At 44.4% G+C, this 26,706-nt stretch overlaps 1 protein-coding gene across 1 annotated transcript in view; it reads right to left on the reverse strand.

Annotated features, from left to right (window-relative positions):
* Positions 1 to 26,706, reverse strand: part of LOC133048526 (ADAMTS-like protein 1) — a 216,103-nt gene that overhangs the window by 75,470 nt on the left and 113,927 nt on the right. The window contains exons 6-7 of the mRNA XM_061132224.1: positions 20,759 to 20,938; positions 16,293 to 16,427 (exon numbers count right to left, since the gene is read on the reverse strand). Of these exons, the coding sequence (XP_060988207.1) occupies positions 16,293 to 16,427; positions 20,759 to 20,938 (315 nt within the window). The remainder of the gene's footprint in view (positions 1 to 16,292; positions 16,428 to 20,758; positions 20,939 to 26,706) is intronic.

Below are 26,706 nucleotides of genomic sequence, written 5' to 3' on the forward strand. Positions count from 1 at the left end.
GGGTCACCCCTCTATGCTTCTCTGCTCCGACTAAGAACCTGGTACAGGCTGAACCCTTCAACAGGGCACCTGTCTCCTACAGGATTCTCACCAGTAATTTACACTTGCAACAGCAAAAAGTTCTGATCCTATAAGGAAGAACTTGTGGCAGATCATAGTGAAGAAGAGAATGGACTTCTTGGTTCACAGATTCAACAGGAATGTAAGGGACAGAGGCAAGGAGTGAATAAATATTAGGATCCACTTTAGATCAAGCACTAAACCGGGCAGGTTGCAAATGGAATCTCATTAATTAATTTGGTGACATGGGCATTATTGCTATGTTCTGGATTTAGAAAAGGCAGAGGAACCAGAGATCAAATTGCCATCAAATTGCTGGATCATCGAAAAAGCAAGAGAGTTCCAGAAAAACATCTACTTCTGCTTTATTAACTATGCCAAAACCTTTGACTGTGTGGATCACAACAAACTGTGGAAAATTCTTAAAGAGATGGAAATATCAGACCACCTGACCTGCCTCCTGAGAAATCTGTATGCAGGTCAAGAAGTAACAGAACTGGAACAGTTAGAATTTGGAACAACAGACTGGTTCCAAATCAGGAAAGGCTGAATATTGTCATGCTGCTTATTTAACTTATTTACAGAGTAGATCACACGAAATGCTGGGCTGGATGAAGCACAAGCTGGAATCGAGATTGCCATGAGAAATATCAATAACCTCAGATACGCAGATGACACCACCCATATGGCAGAAAGTGAAGAAGAACTACAGGGCCTCTTGATGAAAGTGAAAAAGGAGAATGAAAAAGTTGGTTTAAATTCAACATTCAGAAAACTAAGATCATGGCATCTGGTCCCATCACTTCATGGCAAATAGATGGGGGAACAGTGGAAACAGTGATAGACTTCATTTTTTTGGGCTCCAAAATCACTGCAGATGGTGACTGCAGCCATGAAATTAAAAGACACTTGCTCTTTGGAAGAAAAGCTATGACCAACCTAGGCAGCGTGTTAAAAAGCAGAGACATTACTTTGCCAACAAAGGTCTGTCTAGTCAAGGCTATGGTTTTTCCAGTAGTCATGTATGGATGTGAGAGCTGGACTATAAAGAAAGCTGAGCGCTGAAGAATTTGCTACTTTTGAACTGTGGTGTTGGAGAAGACTCTTGAGAGTCCCTTGGACTGCACGGAGATCCAACCACTTCATTCTAAAGGAGATCAGTCCTGGGTGTTCATTGGAAGGACTGATGTTGAAGCTGAAACTCCAATACTTTGGCTACTTGATATGAAGAACTGACTCATTTGGAAAAGACCCCGATGCTGGGAAAGATTTAAGGTGGGAGGAGAAGGGGATGACAGAGGATGAGATGGTTGGATGACATCACTGATGCAATGGACATGAGTTTGAGTAGGCTCTGGGAGTTCGTGATGGACAGGGAGGCCTGGCATGCTGCAGTCCATGAGGTCGAAAAGAGTCGAACACAACTGGGCGACTGAACTGAACGGACTGTTGGGGTCTCCCCAAATTCATATGTTGAAATCTTAATGCCCAATGTGATGGTATTAGGAGGCGGGACCTTTGCTTAGGGTCATATGGGTGGCACCCTCATGAACAGGCTAGAGTTTTTATGAGAGACTCCACAGAGATCCCTGCGAAGATGCAACCAGAAGGTGTGGGCTATGAACCAGAAAGGGGATCTTCACTGGAACTCGACCATGCAGGCGCCACCATCCTGAACTTTCAGACTCCAGAAATGTGAGAAATAAATTTCTGCTGTTTACAAGCTACCCCTCTGTGGCATTTGTTACAGCAGCCCAAGCAGACTGAGACAGTTATTTATAAAAGAGGAAGCAGATGCTAAGCATTTGAAAATGGGTCTTTTGGTTGAGGCACCCTCTCCTTTGCTCGACAAAGTGTCCTGGGAACCAAGGTAGGAGGTCTTCGGTCCTGATGCTGCCTTCCTTTGTGCCATGTTCCCCTGGGTCCTGAGACTGCTGTAAATCTGCCTCCAGACACAAGGTGGCACAGAACCAGCATGGATGTTTTCAAGAGCCGGTTCAGGGTTGAGGAAGGATTTATTAGGGAAAGTGTAGAGTTCCTCATTTTCCCACTGATGGACTTTTAATACCTGTCTATTTCAGGGGCGTCCAACTCATTCAAGTGATTCTTGTTAAACATGGTGAGGAGGGCACATGAGCCTGGGAATGGTGTCCTGGTGCCAGGAAAGGGCAGGGGCGAGGGTGAGGGAGTGTTTCAAGGTCCCCATTTCCTGACTATTTGGAGTCTTAAACTAAGACCATGCCTGAATGCTTGCTGCGGCTTGGAACAGTGGCTAGGCAGGGGGATTTACTGCCTTGCTTCTTGTGTCCAACTATTTTAAGGGTCACTTATGCTCTGGTGTCTTTTTAAATTTATGGATGTTCACTCCAGTCCAAAGAACTGCTCTACTCCTTCCTGTGGCTTCCTCATAAATGCCCTCTGAAATACTGATTTAGTTTTACACTGTATGTGCTATAGCACTTTCTGCACTTCCTATGGGGCTCTGTTTTCTACTTTGGGTTTTATTAAAAAGAAAAAACACAAGAGTACATAAACATGTGCCATAAACAACCTCAAAATGCTGACCCTCTTTCTTAATAGCAAAGCATATTCTCTTTGTGGGCAAAGCTATAGAAATTCAAAAGCATTTTCCATGTGACATAAAACCTCAGGCTTCCAGTATAAATGAGGAAACAGATGCCAACTTATGTCTCTTTGAAAAAGGTCAGGATAAGTTCTTTTTTCCCTTTCCTCATCAAGTATGCTAGCCTTCTTCTCCACGTTTTTTCTTTTTTCTTGGTCTTTCCTCTACATCACTTTCCTTGCCACACCTGCAATTTCTGCTGGGGTGTGGCCCCCACTGTGGATTAATTTTTACCTAACCTTTGACCATCAGAATTTGCTGTTGTCACAACTATCTATAGAGGGGAAGTAGTGACGATCTTAGTCTTCCGAACTGTCACATGGAAAGTGCTTTCCCAACAGATGTGGCCTAGGGTATTTGCTGACCCTTGCCATGTGAATTTCCTTATAACTGGGTTCAGGAAGTGCCCGATCCAGTTTCTACCAGAAGAATCAGGAAGTGCACAGGGTGGGGTGAGGGTGGAAGTACGTGGAACAGATAATAAAGCTATGGTTATAATAGAAATGAGAGATGGAAATGACTCAAGAGGACATCAAGCCAAGGCTCTGCTACCTTAGCCCTGTTCCAAATCACCTGAGAATATCTATGCAGCCCTTTCTTCTCCCCCAGACCTAGAATCTAACCGGTAGACATGACACGGGTGAGAAATACCTTTAATAATCCAAGGTATGGGACTTCCCTGGTGGTCCAGTGGTTGAGAATCCGCTGCCAATGCAGGGGACTTGGGTTTGATCCCTGGTCTGGGAAGATTCCACATGCCTCGGAACAACAAAGCCTGTGCGCCGCAACTACTGAGTCTGCATGCCCTAGAGCCTGTGCTCTGCAACGAGAAGCCACCACAATGAGAAGCCCATGCACCACAACTAGAGGGTAAGCCCTGCTTGCAGCAACTAGAGAAAAGTCCACGCAGAGTCACAAAGACCCAGCACAGCCATAAGTAAATAAATAAGCAATTCTTTAAAAAAAAATCCAGGGTATAGTAGGTTAAGATTCTCATCAGTGATCTACAGCAGGGGTCAACAAACCCTAGCCTGAATACCAAGTCCAGCCCTGTTTCTGTAAATAAAGTTTTACTAGTCCATGGGCACATCCATTTGTTTACTTACTGTCTGTGGTGCTATACTCCACAAGGGCAGACTTGAGTCTCTGGAACACATGTGGCCCTCAACACATAAAGAGTTTCTTATCTGGCCCTTTACCAGCAGAACCTGCCCAACCTTGCTCTAGAGCAGGTGCCTCAGGAAGTAGGCAGGGACAGGTCACGCAGGCTGGTTTGCTACCGAGAGGCTGCACAGAAGGGCTTGACTGTGCCTTGAAGACATCTAGGACTGAGCTAGAGAGGAAGGGGCACAGGAGACAGTATTCCAGGCCAGGAAGGCTCAAGACCGCAGCAATTACTAGGGAAAAGTTTGCCTGGAATAGAGGGACTCTCGTCAGCTCTCTGTATCCACATTGGAATGGTTGCAGGATCCCCCTAACCCACTGTCCGCAAGGCTCTAGTTCCTTAGGTAAAATGGGATGGCACAGCCAGCCAGCCATGTCTTGGATTCCCCATCTAGGGAGTCAACCAACCGCAGATGGAAATCTTGATCTGTGGTTGGTTGAATCTGTGGGTGTGAAACCAGTGAATAGGACCAATGATATATTTATCAAAATGAAAAGTGGATCCTGTGCAGTTCAAACCTGTGTTGTTCAAAGGTCAACTATATTTGAGATAGGAATAAGATGGAAGGATGGATATAGAGGCTAAGTCTGAATAGCACAATGCCTTGGATGCTAGGATAAAATATTCTAATTGATGAAACATACCATTTCCCCACACCAGCCTCTTCCATGGGTGAAAGAGGATCAAGAAGTGACTTTTAAATTCCATTCACGCTCTGAGAATCCATTTTTAAAAGTACTGATGCCTAACTCCACCCCCAGAGATTTTGTCAAAATTGGTTTCAGGTGGAACTTTATACTTCCCAGGTGTCTCTATTGTGCAGTTGGGAACCCCTCCCTCGATGGAGGAAATGGCCAGGCACGTGCCTGCAGAAGCCCAACTCAGGGCCAGGTAGATGGAGCAGGTGCACAACACATGTACGACAAATTAAGCCAGTAATAATGGCTTGTAGCAGGGCCAGCCCGATAAGCCCAGGTTTTACTAGAGTCCGTGCTATAACATTCAGTTGGCCACATGGTTGCCAATAAAAGAAAACACTTCTGCCCGCCCTTGCCTAATCCTGGAAAAGCCTATGGTGCTTGATGCAATATTGAGTCTGTTTATAAATTTGGGCATTTATAGATTTTTCTCTCTCTGTTACTTTAATGTGAATATTTACAAGGCCTTACACAATTTCCCCTCGACCTTGTTGCCTCTGATCTCTCTCTACCCACAACCCTGATGACTCTGCTCCTGCCACCTCTCAACAGCCTCCTTGTTGCTCCTGAGCACATGTGCCTGTCTCAAGGACCCCAAGCTCATGCTTTTCCTGTGTGGTATGCTCTTGTCTTCTTTTCCTCCAGACATACACAAGGCTCAAGTTCATATTCAAGTCTCCGCTCAAGGAGAACGGTCTCAGTGAGTCCTCTCCCAACCATCTATTTTAATACTGTATCCTCTTTCCCATATAGGCATTATCTATCCTTCATCCCCTGCTTTTATTTTTTCCTTATGGCACTTACCACCTTCTAACATACTATGCCATTCACTTCATTCTGTTTGTTTTCTGTTTCCCCTACTGTAATGTAAGAAGTATGAGAGAAAGGGTTTTTATCTATTTTGTTCTCTGCTGCATCCCCAGTGTCTTCAATGGTGCCCGGAGCATAGAAGGAATTCAGTAAGTACATGTTCATGACAACAGTGCTTGGAATGCTTATCCTTCAGGGCTAAGTTTATAAAGTTCTCTGTTAAGCCTTCTCAATTTCCCCTTTCCCAAAGAAGGAGACTTCCCTCCTCTCTTCCCTCAGATTTCTTCTGCAACTCTTTAAAGTTTTTCTGTCTCTCCTTCTACTTCTGAGCTTCTCCAAGGCTGGGAGGAGGCAGAGGACCTAGCATCAATGGAGGCTGGACTGATATCTGTTAAGGAAATAAATCAGGATTGAGCAACAGAAGCTTTGGACCATCCCATATGTAACTGCACTTTCTGCAGCTCTATGCCTATGTAGTTCGCCATTTTATTTGAACATTTTGACTTGAATTGTCTGAGAAGTCCTCACCACATGGGAGGTACATGAGTTGCAGTGAGAAAAGCCTAAAGAATCAGATGCTTGAGAATCTATTGGTTGTATGGATTATCTTTCCCTTCCTACGATAATCTATTGACCAAGTCCTGTCCACATTACTTCCTACACATTCTTGAATTCATTCACTCTTTCTGTTCTCTCCAGTTCTCTAATCTAAGCCATGGCAATCTCTTACTTACAAAACTGTAACCACTTCCTAAGTGGTATGGTGTACTCTATCTAGTCTCTTCTCCCAGAATCCACCCTCCACACAGTGGCCAGAACAAGCTTTCAGAAACACAAATCAGAGGATGTCTCGCTCCAACTCTTAAACCATTCAGAGACTTCCCGTCACATTTGGAGCAAAGTGTCAAGGTTTTACTGAAACAGGCTGGGATCTGGGAGTCTTTGCTGCAGTGCTGTAATGCTTGCACCTGGACAAACCTCTCCTTCAGCAGCAAAATATAAAGAAACTGTCTGGGACTAAAAATAACTACATACATGCAGCAGTTAGAGCAAATTCTCAACAAAAGATACAAAGAGACCACAAAACCCATCTGCCACTTCTAAAGAGCCTGGAGCAAAAACAGGGTGTTGGGAGCAAAAGCAGGGTACTGAGCATGCCCTCTGCACTCACCACCACCAGAGGGATGGGCAAAACATGTAAGCTACCTCTCCAGCCCAACACCTGGACATACTCCTACCCTCACCCCATGTAAGGAACCAGCTCACTCCCCACTCAGCAATGAGCAAACAAGGGAACCTGTTGTTCTTGCTCCCTCCTGCGGCAGCAGGGGTCCCAATAAAGCCCTGCTGGAATTTCTTCTCTGGCCTCTAGTCAATTTCTATTGATTGGGGAAGGCCAAGAGCCCTGGTTGGTATCATTACCATGGCTTAGTGCATCCTCTTCAGACTCATCTCAGGCCGCTCTGTTTAGTTATTCCTGTGCACTCTAAGTCAATCTAGTCGTGTCAGACTCTTTGTGACCCCATGGACTACAGCCCACCAGGCTCCTATGCCCATGGGATTCCCCAGGCAAGAATACTGCAGTGGGTTATCATGCCCTCCTCCAGGGGATCTCCCTAACCCAGGGACTGAATCCGTGTCTCTTACATCTCCTGCATTGGCAGGCGTGTTCTTTACCACTAGCGCCACCTAGGAAAGTGAAAGTGAAAGTCGCTCGGTCATGTCTGACTCTCAGACCCCATGGACTATACCATCCATGGAATTCTCCAGGCCAGAATATTGGAGTGGGTAGCCTTTCCCTTCTCCAGGGGATCTTCCCAGCCCAGGGATCAAACTCAGGTCTCCTGCATTGCAGGCGGATTCTTTACCAGCTGAGCCACAAGGGAAGCCCAAGAATACTGGAGTGGGTAGCCTATCCCTTCTCCAGCAGATCTTCCCGACTCAGAAATCGAACCGGGGTCTCCTGCATTACAGGCAGATTCTTTACCCACTGAGCTATCAGGGAAGCCCCTAGTTATTCTTATGACAGTTCCTCAAATACTTTTGGTTTTATTGCTTCAAAACCTCTGCTGGTCCCTCTGTTTGAAATGCTCTGGAATTCCTTTGTCTGAAATGCCCTGTCTTCACTTGGAGAGCTTCCACCCACTCTCCCAACCTCAGCCCAAATATCCCCTCCTCAGAGAAGCCTTGTCTACACCTCAGACTGGGGTGCTATCCTGTCACAGGCCCCACAAAGCACCCAGTTCTTCCCCCTTTTATCATAGTCTTCTTAACTTGAATTATTTTCTTCACCACTAGAATTCAAATTAACACATAACAGGCTCTCAACAAATACTGAATAAATGAGTTAAGTACATCTATCTGTGAGATACTGTCTTCTTTAGGCCCTGAATTACTTTCTTCCTGGTAAATCGCAAGTCATGAGAAAAGGCTTGTGTAGAGTGACTCTCTGTGGGGCTGGCATGACATGACTTCCAGCAGAGATGCCATAGGGAGTCTCTCTGACTGGGCTATGGAGCTTACTCATTCACAAAGGACCAAACCTTATGTATACCCTATAAGAAATTCTAACAGGTTCTGGACCTAAAGAAGGTATGAACTGCTGTTCTCAAGCCACATATAACTATATGTTGTTATTTTGTTACTGGAGGCATCTAAGGTCATCTAATTCAGACAAAAATCCAGGGACTTTAAAATAAAATTCTCTTTTCTGGCCTTCCTGAAGAAGTCTACTCCTGTAAGTTATGTTTCTTCTCTGTAAAACTGTAAAAGAAAACTTTTAGAAGAAAATACCTTGAAACCTTGGAGTAGGTAAATATTTTAAAATATAACACCAAAAGAACCATCTATAAAAGAAAAATATTAAGCTAAACTTCATCAAAATTAAAATCTTCTTCCCTTTGAAAGACACTAAAAGACTGAGAGCCTGATGAACTCTCAGTTGGAGGTTCATGGATGGAGGTTCGTGACATTGTACAGGAGACAGGGATCAAGACCATCCCCATGGAAAAGAAATGCAAAAAGGCACAATGGCTGTCTGAGGAGGCCTTACAAATAGCTGTGAAAAGAAGAGAAGCAAAAAGCAAAGGAGAAAAGGAACGATATTCCCATTTGAATGTGGAGTTCCAAAGAATAGCAAGGAGAGATAAGAAAGCCTTCTTCAGTGATCAGTGCAAAGAAATAGAGGAAAACAACAGAATGGGAAAGACTAGACATCTCTTCAAGAAAATTAGAGATACCAAGGGAACATTTCATGCAAAGATGGGCTCAATAAAGGACAGAAATGGTATGGACCTAACAGAAGCAGAAGATACTAAGAAGAGGTGGCAAGAATACACAGAAGAACTGTACAAAAAAGATCTTCATGCCCCAGATAATCACAATGCTGTGATCGCTCATCTGGAGCCAGACATCCTGGAATGTGAAGTCAAGTGGGCCTTCGAAAGCATCACTACAAACAAAGCTAGTGGAGGTGATGGAATTCCAGTTGAGCTATTTCAAATGCTAAAAGATGATGCTATGAAAGTGCTGTACTCAATATGCCAGCAAATTTGGAAAACTTAGCAGTGGCCACTGGACTGGAAAAGGTCAGTTTTCATTCCAATCCCTAAGAAAGGCAATCCCAAAAGAATGCTCAAACTATCGTACAATTGCACTCATCTCACACACTAGTAAAGTAATGCTTAAAATTCTCCAAGCCAGGCTTCAGCAATACGTGAACAGTAAACTTCCAGATGTTCAAGCTGGTTTTAGAAAAGGCAGAGGAACCAGAGATCAAATTGCCAGTATCCACTGGATCATCGAAAAAGCAAGAGAGTTCCAGAAAAACATCCATTTCTGCTTTATTGACTATGCCAAAGCCTTTGACTGTGTGGATCACAATACACTGTGGAATATTCTGAAGGAGATGGGAATACCAGACCACCTGACCTGCCTCCAGAGAAACCTGTATGCAGGTCAGGAAGCAACAGTTAGAACTGGACATGGAACAACAGACTGGTTCCAAATAGGAAAAGGAGTACGTCAAGGCTGTATATTGTCACCCTGCTTGCTTAAGTTATAGGCAGAGTACATCATGAGAAACGCTGGGCTGGATGAAGCACAAGCTGGAATGAAGATTGCCGGGAGAAATATCAATCACCTCAGATACGCAGATGACACCACTGATATGGCAGAAAGTGAAGAAGAACTAAAAAGGCTCTTGATGAAAGTGAAAGAGGAGAGCGAAAAAGCTGGCTTAAAGCTTAACATTCAGAAAACTAAGATCATGGCATCTGGTCCCATCACCTCATGGGAAATGGATGGGGAGACAGTGGAAACAGTGCCAGACCTTATGTTTCTGGGCTCCAAAATCACTGTGGATGGTGACTGCAGCCATGAAATTAAAAGACGCTTACTCCTTGGAAGGAAAGTTATGACCAACCTAGATAGTATATTGAAAAGCAGAGACATTACTTTGCCAACAAAGGTCTGTCTCGTCAAGGGTATGGTTTTTTCCAGTGGTCATGTATGGATGTGAGAGTTGGACTGTGAAGAAAGCTGAGTGCTGAAAAATGGATGCTTTTGAACTGTGGTGTTGGAGAAGACTCTTGAGAGTCCCTTGGACTGCAAGGAGATCCAACCAGTCCATCCTGAAGGAGATCAGTCCTGGGTGTTCATTGGAAGGACTGATGCCGAAGCTGAAACTCCAGTACTTTGGCCACCTCATGTGAAGAGTTGACTCACTGGAAAAGACCCTGATGCTGAGAGGGATTGGGGGCAGGAGGAGAAGGGGACGACAGAGGATGAGATGGCTGGATGGCATCACCGACTCAACGGGCATGAGTTTGAGTAAACTCCGGGAGTTGGTGATGGACAGGGAGGCCTGGTGTGCTGGGATTCATGGGGTCGCAAAGAGCCGGACATGACTGAGCGACTGAACTGAACTGAAAAGACAGCCATTGACCAAAATCATATTTCTGATAAAAGACACATATCCAATATATAAAAAGAGCGCTCAACACTCAATAATAATTAAATAAAAAAAACTCAACTTAAAAAAAATAAACAGGGCAAAATTAAAGAGACATTTTACCAAAGAAGAAATCAGGATGGCAAATATGCACATACAAAGCTCAACACTATCAGTCATTAGGAAAAGACAAATTAAAACTACAAGAAGAAACTACTATAAACTTAGCAGAATGTCTAAAATTAAAATGGCCAACTATACTCTCTGCCTGCTACAATGTAGGAGACCTGGGTTTGATCCCTGGGTCGGGAAGATCCCCTGGAGAAGGGAATGGCTACCCACTCCAGTATTCTTGCTTGGAGAATTCCATGGACAGAGGAGTCTGGCAGGCTATAGTCCATGGGGTTGTGAAGAGTCAGACAGAACTGAGCGATTTTCACATACTGTGTGTAGGTAAGGATGTGGAGAAACTGGAACCATCATACACGTCTGAGAGGAACGTAAAGTAGGCAACCACTCTGGAAAACAGTGTGGCTGTTTCTTAATATGTTAAACTTACACTGACCATATAATGCAGCCATTTTACTCTCAAGTATTTAATCAAGAGAGATGAAAGCATGTGTCCATACAAAAACTAGCCCTTTAATACATTCAGCAGCTTCATTTGTAATACCCAGAAATGGGAAATTACTGTTCTGTCCTCCCACAGGTGAGTGGTTGAACAAGCTGCAGTGTATTTGTTCAACGGTCGCTAATCAACAATAGAAGGAAATGTGCTATTGATGCAAGTTACAATGTGGGTGAATGTCCAAATAATTGTCCTGAGTGAAAGAAGCCAAATTCCCCAAAGTATGATTCCTTTTTTTAAAATAACAATCTAATCTATACTGACAGCAGATGAGTAGATATTTGGGGCTGGCTAGGGGTGTGAAAGAACAGTTACAAAGGGGCACAAGGTAACTTTAGAGAACAATGCACCTTCATAGGTGCATCCATATATCAAAACATCAAATTTTAGACTTTATATATGTATCACTTATTATATGTCTATTATCTCTTAAGAAGGTTATTAAAAAACTTATATGTCATACCCCAGTGTTTACAGCATTATTATTTACAATTGACAAGACATGGAAGCAACCTAAGTGTCCCTCAACAGATGAATGGATAAAGAAAATATTGTATGTCTATACAATGGAATATTAGCCAGCCACAAAGAAGAATGCATTTTTGCCATTTGCAACAACATGTATGGACCTGAAGGACAATATGCTTAGTGAAATGGGTCAAAGACAAATATTGTATGTTATCTCTTACAAAAGTGAATATAAAAAAACAGAAACAGACTCACAGATATAAAGAACAAACTAGTGGTTACCAATGGGGAGAGTGTGGAGGGGAGGGACAAGATAGGAGTAGGGGATTATAGGTGGCGCTAGTGGTAAAGAACCCACTTTCCAGTGCAGGGGACAAAGGAGACCTGGGTTCATCCCTGGGTTGGGAAGATCCCCTGGGGGAGGAAATGGCAACCTATTCTAGTATTCTTGCCTGGAGAATCCCATGGACAGAGGAGCCTGGTGGGCTACAGCCCACAGGGTCGAAAAAAGGCGGGCATGACTGAAGTGACTTAGCATGCACCTGTTTGTGTATACGTTTGGTTCTCTAGGTTCACAGAAAGGAATGTGATAATTTGTTGGGAATATCCCCTGGAGGGCTTCCCTGGTGGCTCAGAAGGTAAAGCATCTGCCTGCAATGAGGGAGACCTGGGTTCAGTCCCTGGGTTGGGACAATCCCCTGGAGAAGGAAACGGCAACCCACTCCAGTACTCTTGCCTGGAAAATTCCATGGACTGAGGAGCCTGGTAGGCTACAATCCATGGGGCTGCAAAGAGTCGGACACGACTGAGCAACTTCACGCACGCACATATCCCCTGGAGAAAGAAACAGCAACCTACTCCAGTATTCTTGCCTGGAGAATCCCATGGATAGAAGAGTCTGCCAGGCTAAAATTCAAGGGGTCTCAATAGTCACATAGGACTTAGTGACTAAACCACCACCAGGGGATTAAGAGGTACAAATTACTATGTATAAACACCATTAAGTGAAATATGTTGCAAACAGTACTTAGAGTACAGTTTCATTTTAGATAAAACTATATAATGTATATATTAATGACTAGGGAAAAGATACTTGTGCTGGTTACTTCTGGGCTAGGTAATTATAGATGATGCTCATTTTCTTCTTTTTGCTTCTATTTTTTAATTGCTCTACAATGAAGATGTATCACGGATATAATAAAAACTCCAACAAAAGTTAGTTTTCAAAAAATATCGATGCTAATGCCCTATAAATGATACTGTGAGGAATATTAGTCTTGGGCCTTAGTGGCCAAAAGAAATATTTAACAGAAGGCTGCAAAAGGGTTTAGGTGCTGTGGAGAGGCCTGAGACGCTGCTGCTCTGAAAATGGAACCCTGTAGGCTACTGCTTGGGTCTGACCATCACAGGTGGTGGCTGGGGTGCTGGCCTTGCCTCCCAGAACAGTTGGCACTTTAGGCCTCCCTGCACAAAGAACAGATGAAAAACAAGGACAAAAAATTTAGCATCTGCCTTGCTTGGGACAAGGGATTCAGTTAGACTGGGTCAACTCTGCTCGGTCAAGCCTCCATTGGACATTTTCCACGTCAGGGTCAGACAGCGAAGAGTGTGAGGGCAGCAAGGGACCCGCTCGTCCGAAGACTTCATTTACAGTTATAGAAAGTGAGGCTCAAATGAGCTCATTGCCCTATCACTCAATCAACATTCCTTCTTGAAAGCTCTAACAGTGGCTTGAAGTGAAATCAATGCTAGACTATCTGAAAACCAAAACAGCCATTTCTGGAGCAGACTCACCCTCTGGGAATCTTAGCACTCAAACTGTTATGGAGAAGAGTTGATGCTGACATATGGCTTTAAAACCCCCAAATCTCCCTTCTCCCCTTCCTCTCGTGAAAACACGAGAATCCAGCCCATGAGTTACTGTCCCTGAGTCACAGAACCATGGAGTTCTTTGAATCTGTTGCAGCAGATTGTAGTTGGGAGAACTACATACACATGAATCTCCACATTTACTGGCTATGATGGGGTTAGCAAATGCTTTTATCCTATATATCAATCGCCACACGCTTGGTTGGAATGTTAAAACGAATTCCAAGGCAGAGCCTGGACTGAGTGAGTGTCATGATTGATTAGAGGTGTCTGGGCTATGGAAGGGGTGATTAACAAATATCTTTACCACATATTTCCATCTTGATCTAGAAAATCTGTTACCCTCAACCTAGTGTTTCTTCATTAAGTCTCTCCCACTATTGATTAACTCACTCTTACAGAATGTCAGATTAATTATTTCAAATATTACTTTATCATCTTCTTACTTAAAAAAACTCTAAAGTTCTCTCCTCATTTCTCACCTAGAAAATTTACCCCCTATATCTAATAATCTAATAATTACACGGTTAGTAGCTCAGTTGTGTCTGAATCTTTGTGACCCCATGGACTGTGGACCGCCAGGCTCCTCTGTCCATGGAATTCTCCAGGCAAGAATAAATACTGGAGTGAGTTGCCATTCCTTCTCCAGGGGATCTTCCCGACTCAGGATTGAACCTGGGTCTCCTGCATCACAGGCAGATTCTTTACCGTCTGATCCACCAGGGAAGCCCCTAATAATTAAGGTCCTCCATAATTTGATGCTATTTATCACTCTGAGCAACCCTTCACAGAATACCCTCTCTGGCCTCTGGCTTATTTCCTATACCCAGAATACACACTCTGGTCAGAAAGAGCCAGCAACAGGAGCTAGGGATGGGAGCTAGATCAAAGGGGAACATATGGGTGAACAGATCATGCTGAGTCACTAGTCAGCCAGGGAGGCCTATGATGGACGGGAGGCTGTTGTGGTAAGGGTTGGAGTCACACCTGTGTGGACAAGCTCTGGCTGAGGCTTGCTCTGTGTGAAGGCCTAGCTTCTATCCCAGTTGAGCTGCCTTAAAGCAGTAGGGTCTTACAGCTGTTCTTGAACAGACACCTGATGCATATCCCACACGTTTTAATCTCTGGGTTCATGGCATCTTCCTCACTTCAGGGCCTGTTTTTTTCCCTTTGTGTCTATTTGAATCCCCACCCCCATCCTTCAGTGCTCAGCATCAAAGCAGAACAATGAGGCTCTGGCCTGTCTCCAGCGACCTGTTTCTCAGGGTCTTGATACCTGACACCATTCCCTAACTCATCTCCACAATTCCACATGGATCTCTCCTAGTTCTATGGTGTTCCCAAGTCTATATTGCCCATGCAGTTACACTCAGGGACTTTATGGATACTGCCTCTGAGATCTATTCAGGTTGAGTGGTCTAAATGTGAACGAGGACATTAAGGTGTCTCTTAACCATTAGATTTAAATACCAGTCTAAGGCAACAAAGCACCACAAACTAGGAATGGAATTCAGCAGCTTAAAGCACAATAAATTCTTACTGCCCATGGCGAAAATGACACAAAATATTATTCCAGAATAAGGGAGAAAGAAAGTAAAGCTATCATGGAAAAATATGAGCAGGTTAACTTTTCCAGCATGCTGAATGGCACCTGAGCAATCCAAGAGTTATTGTACTTGAAAATAAGCAATTGCTGTACACCCTGCTAATGACTGGGCAATGATAGTAAGTTATGACACTCTCCCATGGTGATGAACCTAAAATAAAAGTTTACAATGCACACATTTAATCTGGAATAAACTTACCATTCATAATGCCAAGATAAAAAAACAGAAGCAGGTTTAAATGCCTATGAATTCTGATCAACGTGATGTGGAAAAAATTCAATACCAAGTTTGTTATGAGAAACAGAATAGGGCTACTCATTACTATATCTATGCTTTAGTTTTATCCAGATCAGAAACAGAAAAACCAGAAGCTTTTGCCATATGCCTGTATGCATTCTTTGCTAATTTTAGATGTTAACAAAAAACTGAAGGTAATCTTTCTGTGCTATAACCCTAAAGATACCAAGCCTTGTGGCCATGCTGATAAGTTATGATCAATATTACTGAGAAACCACTGGCTTCCTATCCCTTGTTAGCTGGCACAGAGAAGAGCAGAGGAAACTTCAACATTGAGTCAAGGGAAGAATTCTAGTTGCCATGACCGACATCTGGGGCCACATACAGTGAGCATGGAGACTTCTTCCATTTTGTAGGCCTGTTTTCCCCAGGCCTTTGAAGGCAGAAGAATTCTTTTCCGTCTTGACCATATCTAGGGGTCATGCTGGGGGTGGAGGTTGCTCTGGCATCTCCAAGGCTCTGGAGTGAGGGGCCCAGAACGTGGATGCCCTAGAGCAAGTTTCTGCTACAAGAAGGTGCCAACCTCATGGGCAATAACTGGGTGTAGGCTCCCAACGACAGACAACAGGGAAAGTGCACCTAGTGGGGTTACTGAAACACTTGCCTTGAGGAGTCTGTCTGGGTTGTTTTTAGGCCCCATCTACAGAAGGAGGTTTAAGTAGATTGCCTGGGTTAAGGGAGGTACTGATACTGCAGTTTTCTCATTGAAAGCTGGTTATAGCTCTATTGAGGTAAGAAGGGGTCATGGAGCACTGGGATACAGCTGGTGATGGGGAGAAGAGAGGCAGGAACTGTTTTCCACTGCTGTATCTGTTCTCTAAGTCCAGCACCATCAGTCTGATTGAGTGGATCTGGACTGTGGCACCAGCCCAAGAGGATTCAGAGAGGAGCCCTTTTGGACTCTGGACAGGCTCAGGTCCAAACTAAGAACTGAATTCACCTCATACGGAAAGTCAGCCAAGTTTCCACTGGTAAATCTGGATTCTGTACACAATTTAGTGATTTCCTGTTGGCCACCCCCCACTGCTGCCTCCCTCCCACCTGCGAGTAGTCACCCATCCATAAATCCTGTCCAGCCCTGGATTTCTGCCCAGTGTTCCAGAGGGTTGGACTCACCAAGAAGAGCGGAATTCCCAGGATCCAGGACCAGCTGTGTTCCCAGTGGAGACGTCAGCACTGAAGGAAGGTTCGGTCCAGTGGCTGAGAGCAGGGCCCGGATGTCGTCCAACCGTGTGGGGACGTGGGGGGATTCTGTGAGAAGGAGGACGGGGCATCAGGCAGGTTAAAGCATAAAGGCTTTAAGGGGAGAGGGAGAGGCAGCCATGCATGGAAGTGTGTCCATGTGTAAGGCAGGTGTTACTGTTATTACCTCTAACATCACTTTGCCTAGAGAGAAGGTGTTCCCATCAAGGTGAGTCTGAATTTCAAACACAATATTTGATGTCCGAAACTGTACAGTCAGTGATAAGAATCAGGCATGTTGATTTCTGGAGTTCCTTCCTTACTGTATACCACTTTCTACCACAGGTGCTCTATAAACACATAGCTAAATGAAACTATATTAAAAAGACACTTTGAAAAAGCCAAAGTTTCTTCAGAACTATATGCCAAGTCCTGTGCTAAAATAATTTTCATTCCTTGTTTCATTTAACTCTTAAAACGACCTTTAGAGGGAAGAACTTTGTTATTGTCCCCACAGGCAGGGATAAGTTACATGAATTTCTTATTTCTAAGATCATGTGAGTGGCTTTTTTCTGGGAAGGAAGGGGTACAGTTGTGAGGCAAGGGATTCACTTTGGGATCTGGATTTTTATGTCTAAGTAAGACCAGAGAAGCAGTTCAGGGATGATGTGTTAGTGAAAATCTTGTAATGAGTCAGGGCTGATGTAACCAGGAATCAGTTAACCAGAGCTAAATGTGACAGAAAGGGAAGCACAGTGGCGTGCTTATTAATTTCCTTGAGCAAATAAAGAGGCAAGCAGCTGCTAAATGCAGTGGTAGGATGATCCCAGATTCTGCTGGGAAAGAAGCAGAACTCTGCTCCCCGCTCCTCCCGAGTCTCCTGGCGCACGGCAATTCACACTCCAACGCCAACTCCCACCTTTTTCTCTAGAGCACTTGTTGGAGTGGAAAGAGAAGCAGAAAGGTTGTCCTTGTAATTGATGGTCATTTGAGCAGTGTTCAGAAAGGGCCTGCTGTGTGCTTGTCACCGTGTTCAGTACTTGTTAGAAATGGTAAATAAGTGAGTCACAGTGGGGCCTGGATCTACTTCAGAAACCTGCCTTTGACTGCAAAGACCATCACATACAGAAAACAGTGATGAGCTTACATATTTATATATAAAAATACAACATTATAAAGACACTATATATAGTCTATATAAGTTGAAAATATTCTTTATGTCGTATAGGGTAAAAACATCATGATTGGATTCAGGAACTCGATTTGAGCCATGGCTCTTTCATTCACTAACTTGGGCAAGTCACAATCCCTCTAAGCTTTAGTTTCTTCATCTAAAAATGATTAAAAAAAAAAAAATAACCCTCATCATTTCCAAGGTCTCTTTCTACTCTGATATACCATGGTTTTAGGAATTGATACTGATAGTTTCTTCAAAATTAGACTCTCTCTCTCATCCTTTTTAATATTCTTTCAAAAACATTGAAATTGAATATTGAGGGAAATGGAGTTCCCTCAATAATACAGAAATGGAATATTCCTTCAAGAGTGTTATAATTCAAGAAGGCTTTGCTTATTTATTAATAGCCAAAAGGGGAGGTTATGGCCCATCTTTAAACCCATTGATCTTTCTGGGCCAAATGTCAGTCCCTCCTAATGTCCTTACAGCTTCTGTCATAGTTTACTTCTTCAGGGAATGTCCAGCTAATCTTTTGAGGGAACTGTCAATTCCCCAAGGACAGAAGTCACCTCTTGTGTTTATCCTAAAGCTCTACATGGGACTCAGTGGCAACACTTAATGAACAGCCATTCAGTGGCTATATGAACCCATGAATGAAAGTTGGCCTCATGACAATGCAATCCTCCACAATACAGGTTAAGCCATGGGCCTCATGAAACCTCAGCTTTACACATGAAATCCCTCATTTAAACATTAAGCCACATTTGAGGCTGATTAAAAAAAAAGAGAAATACTACTCCTATATCCATAAAGGACCAAACATAATAGGAAATACCATTCCTATCTCCATAAAAACTAACAAACTTTGATGAATAAACAGGACTTCTAATTGAGGAAGTTAAGAATCTAAATAGTGTTTTTTTTTTTTTTTTCCCCCATCCAGGTTGATTAAAATGGGAAGACTTCATGCTCTTCAAACTCCGCGTTCATGGTCATACTGAATTAGCGTTGGAATGCTGCAGATTTGGCTCCCAGAGCATACACACTTCATAGGCAGAGCTACATTAGCAGCCACACTTCCTACACGTTCATCTCTGTTAGCAGAGGTGATCAGGAAGGTTATTAGAGAGGAAATCCCCACAGTAAGCACCATAACTCAGTGTGGGGCAACAGTCTGGGGCCCCAGGCTCCAGACGAGCAGCTCAGCCAGAAAAAACCCAACACAAAACAAATGACATCCTTCACGGAGCTGATTTTCTGTGGCTTCCTAATATGACTGGAGGTTTATGCAGCCACTGTTGAGATGAAGACCCACGTGGGTCTCTGTGAAATCTGAGTGGGCAGGGGTAGACTCTATGCTTTGCTATATCATCACTGGGGTGTGAAAATATGAATAAAGTTTACTTACTTTCCCCTGTGGAAGGCCATAATATATGTATGTGCGGTATGTAATTATTCATATTTCTCATCTTTTCCTCACCCCCCAAGAATAATAGCTCTCTCTTAGTGAGATAACTAGCATACATGCTCTAATAATTGCCTTTTTTTAAAAGTTTTTTTTTGATGTGGGCCATTTTTAAAGTCTTTCTTGAATTTGTTACAACATTGCTTCTGTTTTACATTTTGGTTTTTTGACTGCAAGGCATGTGGGATCTGAGGTCCCTGACCAGGGATCGAACCTGCACCCTCTGCACGGGAAGGTGAAGTCCTAACTACTGGGCCATCAGGGAAGTCCCCTCTAATAACTGCCTTTAAAAAAAAGAAAGACAAAAACAAGCTTCTTTATCCCCCGCCACCCCCCCCCCCCCCCAACAATTCCCAGACTCTGCTGGGAAGAGAAGTATAGAGTCTGAATCTCAGGAAACCAAAGAGGTGTAGATGCAACATGACTGAGTCCAGCCCTGGGCGTCAGTGAATGCTGGATGGTGTCCTGGCAATTTCTATTATTTTTAAATAACTATTTTATGCCAGGAACTGTGTTAGACTCTTTAATCAGGGGTCCTTGTGTCTGGTGGTGCTACTGTCTGAATGTTTGTGTCCCCTAAATTCATATGTTGAAATCCTAATCCCTTCAAGGTAATGATAAGAGTACCTTTGGGAGATGATTATGTCAGGAAGGCGGAGCGCTCATGATTGACATTGAAGTGAAGTGAAGAGAAGTGAAGTCGCTCAATCGTGTCCGACTCTTTGCGACCCCGTGAACTGTAGCCTACCAGGCTCCTCTGTCCATGGGATTTTCCACGCAAGAGTACTGGAGTGGGGTGCCATTTCCTTCTCCAGGGGATCTTCCTGACCCAGGGATCAAACCTGGGTCTCCCGCATTGCAGGTGGGCGCTTTACCGTCTGAGCCACCAAGGGAAGTCCTGATTGACATTAGGATCCTTATAACAGAGACCCCCGAGAGCTTGCTTGTCCCTTCTGCTATACGAGGGTGCAGTAAGAAGCCACCATTCTGCTGCCATGGAGAAGGCCTTCACCAGTCTGACCATGACGGCACTTGGATTCTAGACTTCTGGTCTCCAGACAGGTGAGGAACAAACTGCTGTTGTCTAAAAGCCACCTGCGCTCAGTTGGGCAGTCCTGTCTGACTCTCTGTGACCCCATGGACTGTAGCCTGCCAGGCTCCTCTGTCCATGGGATTTCCCAGGCAAGAATACTGGAGTGTGCCATTTCCTTCTCCACGTAAGTCACCCAATCTGTGGCTGCTTTCCTATAGCAGCTGGACCGGACTAAGAAGAGGGGTACACATGTGGACTTAAGGTGGACTAGAGTATATACGAACTTCCTAAAATTATATGAGAAATTTTGTACTTATGAATTTTTCTCAACAAGGTAGTCTGTAGTTTTTGTCTGAATCTCAAAGCAGTCCTTAATATAGAAGGAGTTAAGAAAAACTGCCTGTTACCTCTATTTGTACCTCCCCTGCCCGCCCACGATGGGCAATCTTGTTTTCTACACAGAGACCAGGATCTAAGGCTTAGCAAGGTTAAGTGATTGCCCAAGGTCACACAATGTAGACCCAGGGTTCTAGCTGACCTCTGCTTGGTTTCTTGGCCCCTCGGTTTGTGTTCTCTCCACTGGGAGGCCCTAAGGTGGGGAGAAGGGAAGGGATGTCGATTTTACCTTCATGCATTTAATTGGATCAGGGCAGGAGGTGGTGAGGGTGGGTCAGACAGTCACCCCAGTGGGGCCCACCAGGGGCAGCCAGCCTCACGGTGTTTACCTAGGATGAAGAGCTCGCTGCTCTCAGTCAGCTCCCCGTGCAGATTGGCCGCCTTGCAGGAGTACCGGCCCTGATCCAAGGAGGACACGGCTGTAAGCACCAAGGCGCCCTCCTGCAGAGGGGGAGATGAGGCCAGTTTGCTTTTATTTCTGAACCAGGTGACTTCAGCTTCAGGGACACCTAGGAGGAAAAAATAAAATAAAATAAATGCATCAGCCACCACATTCAGGTGACCTGGAGATACTTATAGCCTCTTGGTGGACCCGCCCCAGGGCTGCTCTGCAGGAAGCATCTGCCTGGGCGTCTTCTATGCTCCTTCGGCCAAACTAAATAAGGTCTCTGACCTCTCAGCTGTCTTGAGATCTTTTGCCTTTAAAAGCTTCCAGAGATAAGGCAGGAAGAGAAAGACTGGTTAAAAGAAGAGGAAGAGGGCAGCTGAGAAAGGCACTAGCCAGGGTGGAAGGAGTGAACCAAAAGCCTTTGGAGAAAACACCCAAGAATGAAATCTATGTATCAGTGAAAATGAATAACTTGAGAACCAAATGAAACAAACCTAATGCAGAATAAGAGAAGGCAGACTCGAAACAGCATACACTGTATGATTTCCTTTCTGAACATAGAAAAGAAAAACTGGTAACGTCAGGCCCTGTTGTCAGCAATCAGAATGGGGGGTTCCTCTGAGGGACTGGGATGGAAGGGAGGTGCTGTCCCTGAGAGTAGGCACAAAGAACCTGGCTGCTAGTAGTTGCTTTTTGACTTGGGGGCTATGTTTGGTGGGCTTGGGGCCTTTACAATATATGCACTTTTCAGTATAAATATTATACCTCAGTAGAAAGTTAAATGGGGTCCATAGGGTCACAAAGAGTTGGACATGCCTGAGCGACTGAACAAGAAAGGTAAAATCTATAGAATATTAATATATTCATGAGCCAGACAAATGAAAGCTGCTAGATCCTTACCAGAGTTGGCACTCTATGTAGAAAACAAGGGTGTATTTTTTGAGGCCTAAGTATTTTCTTAGAAAAAGAGAAGATGGAACCATGGCATGAGGTTCATCACCACAGAAAAAAAGAGAGACAAAAAGGGAGCTCTCTGCTCTCTCCTCAGTTCAAGTTTATTATTGTGAGAGAGCTGGGGAGAGTGCGCACATCTGAACTGGGGTGGGGTTCCAGTCTTCGGAAGTTAGGCTCTGTTCTCAAGGGCTGTTATGCACTCGGTCTTTGTGACCTCTACAAATGCACATGTTGGCGTCCTAACCAACCTCAGTGTGACGGTGGTAGGAGATGAGGACTTGGAAATTTTTAGGTTCAGATGAAGTCCTCCTGAAGGGAATGTCCATTGTGATGGCATCAGTGCCCTTATAAGAAGAGGCCCTCTCTTTCTCTTTCTTTTTTCTTCCCTTTTTTCTCTCTTTCCCTCCCTCCATCATGTGAGGACACAGCAAGAAGATAGCTATCTACAAGCCAGGAAGAGTCCTCCTCAGGAACTGAATGGGCTGGCACCTTGATTTCGGAATTCTCGGCCTCCAGAACCATGAGAAACAAACTTCTGTGGTTTAAGCTGCACAATCTGTGGCATTTTGTTACAGCAGCCTGAGTGACTGAGACAAGGGAATGGCTTTCATTCCTGAGGGCGTTTCCCTGCGGGTGGCATGCCTGCAAGCAGTCCTCAGTTTAGGACAAGCCTGCTGAGATGGTCTCCATAGGAGGCTCCAGGGCAAGCCCGGCTCTAGTGAGCTGAGAGACAGGAATGATGTGGCGTGAATTCAGTCTCCAGGGAATGGACAGCTCCGCTTTTGTACTTTTTAGCTTATTGACCCATCTCACAATGTTTGCTCATGAAACTTGTGGACATGTATCCAGGGCATGTTTAGAAAGTCAAATCAGGTAAACGGGGTCAAAACCCAGAATAGGCAGAGCCGGAATTTTAGTCCTCTACTTTCTCAGAGTTGGGGATGGATTTTGCCCTTGGGGCAGGGGCAGCCTTACCCTTCGTGGGCAGCCTACAGCTGAGAATGCAGACACCGTCGTGGCATCACCTGTGTGCCCACTGCTTGTCTCTGATGAATAAAATGTACTCAGTGTCTCCTCTGTAACAGCCAGCTCTCATCCTGAGCCCTGGAGCACTTGCTGCTCCCGGGATCCCAATGGCAGGAAGTGGGGCTGTGTGGGAGACTGCTCTCTTGTTGCCTCATTAACAATGAATTATTCTGCATGAATTCACTGGTGTCCTGGCTGCCCTGCTGCTTCAGGCATGGTTTCCAGTGGTGGAATGGTCGCCTATGGTGGGCGGCCCAAGCGTTTGGCCAAGCTATAGAGCTTTTCTCTCCCTGTCTATAAGGAACAGGAGAGTGACTCTCTGGTCCTCTTTTTCTGTCAAGGCGCAGATTACCCATAATTCACTGTGGATCCCTAGGGGCTGGTGGACTGGCTGGAGGAAGGAGGCAGGTCTGTTAAAAGAGGGAGAGACTTGGGTACCGCAGCCCTGATCCATCAGAGAGGTGCACACACTGTGAAACTTGATGCTCAGGTGCATGAGAGGGGCCAGGCTGGTATTATTGTCTCTAAACACACCTGGAGTAAAGATGCAGGTGAGAGGCAGGAAGGCTGATTTTTCACTGCAACACCACTAGAGAGAGCAAGAGCATCACAATGCCCCACCATGCCAGTTTAGACTGTGGACTCTGAGCTCCGATTTCATGTTGGGGGAAAAAAAATCCATACCCTTTAGGAGAAAGCCTTTGTAAAGTAAGTTGAAAACAACCCCCCCCCCCCCGCCCCCACATCAATTCTCTCCTGAAAGTGCAAGGAAAAATGAGGTTCTACAAACCAGCTTCTGCAAATATTCACCCTTTTCCTGTCACCATAAACTGCTCACACATAGTACCTGTCAATGGCACCTGCCTTGGAGGAGGTCTGTGGGCAGCAAGCGCACAGTCCCTGATAGGAACTGAGGCTGTTCTAGAGCGAGGAGGCAGAGTAAGAGACATGGACTAGTGGGCTGTCAGTTCCACAAGCAGATGGTAGGGGTGAATGCTCTGTCTCCATGATGGTGCCCATAGGCCATGACTTGTGTGCCTCCAGGGCCAACATTGTGTTTACATGGTCAGCTGCCACAGCCAGACTTGCAGCCCCCCTGTGTGACCTTCTTTGGTCAGGGTAGCCAGGGAGAGAGACAGGGATGGTGAGAAAGAGAAGGAGGAGGAGGGAGAGAGATGACCCAGGGATGCAGCCATTTCTCATGTTTCCAGGAAGTGGGGGTAAGCTTCTTCCATTTTTGTCATCACTCTTGGCCTCATGTCCTTATGAAATCAAGTCTGTTTAACAGGACAAAACAGAGTCTTTACCAATAGGGCTGAATCCCTCAATTGAGAGCAGGGGAGTTCATGGGAGAAAAGGACATGTTCAGGATAATGAAGGTAGATGGAAGGGACTTCCAATCTCTAAAACTGGGACCACAGAGAGACAGCAGTGCTGAGGGAAGCCAAATATTATAAGGATCATTCTGTGATAGACAGATTAGCAAACCTCTCTTAGACTCATTCAAACACAGACCTGCATCAATAATTTACCAATGCTGCTGGTGTCACATTTTGAAGGATTCCTGCCTGGGACTGTGTGCTTTAAAGAGAATGACACGAAAAAGATGCTTTGGAATGACAGCCAGCCCTGCCATGACTGATTGTGATGTATTACAAAGTTGGAACAAGGGAACAGGGAAAAGAAAAATGAGGCATCTTTTTTCTTTTTCTCTCAAGACATGACAATGATGCCTCAGAAAATATCATCAGCCCTCATACACGCCAGAGTCCCTTGAAAAGGTACTATATATACACGCCTAACCCTGATGTTTAGAATACTAAGACATCAGGAATGCACTGAGGTCAGAAGCTATACATATCCTGAACACATCAGAGGGAGAAAGAACATTAACTGAATATTTACTATAAGCCAAACATTTAATAAACATATCATACATAATCACAGAGTTACCATGAAGCATTATTATTAACCCCAGTTTACTGATGAGGAAATTGGGACTCAAAAAGATTATGAAATCTGCCCAAAGAGACATTAGTTTGGATTCCCGAATGATTACATGAGAACAGAGTCCATCTCTACTTTGCCACCAATCAGGGACCTACGAATGGTCCCAGGGGATCCAAACTCAGTACATTTGATGCCATGAAACCCCATTCTAACAAGTACATGACACTGTCTGCCATCATACGAGACTGCCTCCTTTGAGAAGCTCTGAATTGCTGTATGTTATTTCTGGTGACAATCCTTAAACACTCTCTGCTTTTGGAATTAACCTTTCTACTGTAATTGTAACATCAAGATTATTGTTAGGGGGGAAGTTTCTAGAATCCATTGTTAGTACACTTGGTGCACTTCTCACTTGGTGAGAAGCATATCAGGTTGTAGAAGATGATTTTTTCCCTAGCCTGTTGTGATATGACAGCACATTCTACAGAAAGAAATGTTTGAAAAATGACAAAAAACACACTCTACTGCAGAGCAAAGTCCAAAGCTATACTGTTGACAAGTTAGTTGGATTGGCTCCACACTCTGGACTCCCTGGTATGATCTGTGTCTAAAATAGGAAGTAAAAGGACCTGCTTTTACTTTTCCTGCTTTGTGGCATATCTTATCAACAACACAGTGGTCTCCCTGCTGCTTGAAAGGATCAATAAATGAGTGTAGTCATAATGGGCTGTAACTTGATTTGATTATGAGGATTAGTGCTTTTAATATCCACTGAGCTGCCAGGTAGGGTGATGCTATAATAATCTTTTTTTAAAAATCCCAGATAGGATATGCTTGTTAACTAGACCACTTGTTATACTTGGAAGGCTGCCTGCACCATGACACCTTGTCAACATCTTGAGGTGGGGCATCCACTGAAAAGCACACCTTGACATGATAAGTTCTAGAAGTTTCTTTAAAGGCTTGGTGCAAGACAAGGAAAGAATATAGTAACTTAAATGTCAATCTGAGCAATTCTAAAGAACCATGGCAGTCTCATAAGGAGGCTTTTAGTCTTCCACATTTCTTCACACTAACTGTGGCAGATGCTGACAGCTATTCCTTCTTTTTCCTGGGTACCCAGCCTGGGCTTCCCTGGTAGCTCAGATGGTAAGGAATCTGCTTGCAATGAAAGGAGACCTGGGTTCAATTCCTAGGTTGGGAAGATCCCCTGGGGAAGGGAATGGCAACCTACTCCAATATTCTTGCCTAGAGAATCCCACAGACAGAGGAGCCTGGCGGGCTACAGTACATGGGATCATAAAGCGGCGGACACAACTGAGCGACTAATACCTCCTCCTCCTCAGCCTGGCAACATTCCCCAACAGCCCTTGGCAACTGTGAGTGGCCATGTGACTAAGAAGGAATCTGAGAAGCAGTAATGTGTGCTACTGGCTTGGCCAAAAAAAGTTTGTTCTGGTTTGCCAAGTATCTCCCTTAAAACCATTTCAACCATCCTCTACACTTTGTTTTCCCCTTGTCTTATTCACAGGGTAGAAAGAACCTCTGGGGAGACCTTGGAAGGCATGTATTCAGGAAAATAGAACCACCAGTGTCCAGGGATACTGAAGGACTGTTGGGGGCAGATCCCTTCCCCTCCAGCTGACCAGGACCACTCTTTGGACTCCTAGGTAGGCAAGTAATAAACTTCTATTGTGTTTGAGTCATCATTATACATTTGGGGGTCTACCTGTTACCATAGGCTAGCCTTCCTGGCTAATACACTGCCCATCATTGACTCCTCAACTATTTATTTCTACATGACTAGTCCTGACAATTTTATATCCTAAGTAGGTCTTCAAAAGCTTCCCCTGTTCCAAAATGTACCATAACCTAGGAAAGCATAAGATTTAGCTCCTGCCTACTATCCCCCACCTCTCAACCACAAGTCACCCTACTGTCTTCTAGCCTCTCCATCTT

The sequence above is a fragment of the Dama dama genome, chromosome 29 (genome assembly GCF_033118175.1).
Source record: "Dama dama isolate Ldn47 chromosome 29, ASM3311817v1, whole genome shotgun sequence".
NCBI classification, from domain to species: domain Eukaryota; kingdom Metazoa; phylum Chordata; class Mammalia; order Artiodactyla; family Cervidae; genus Dama; species Dama dama.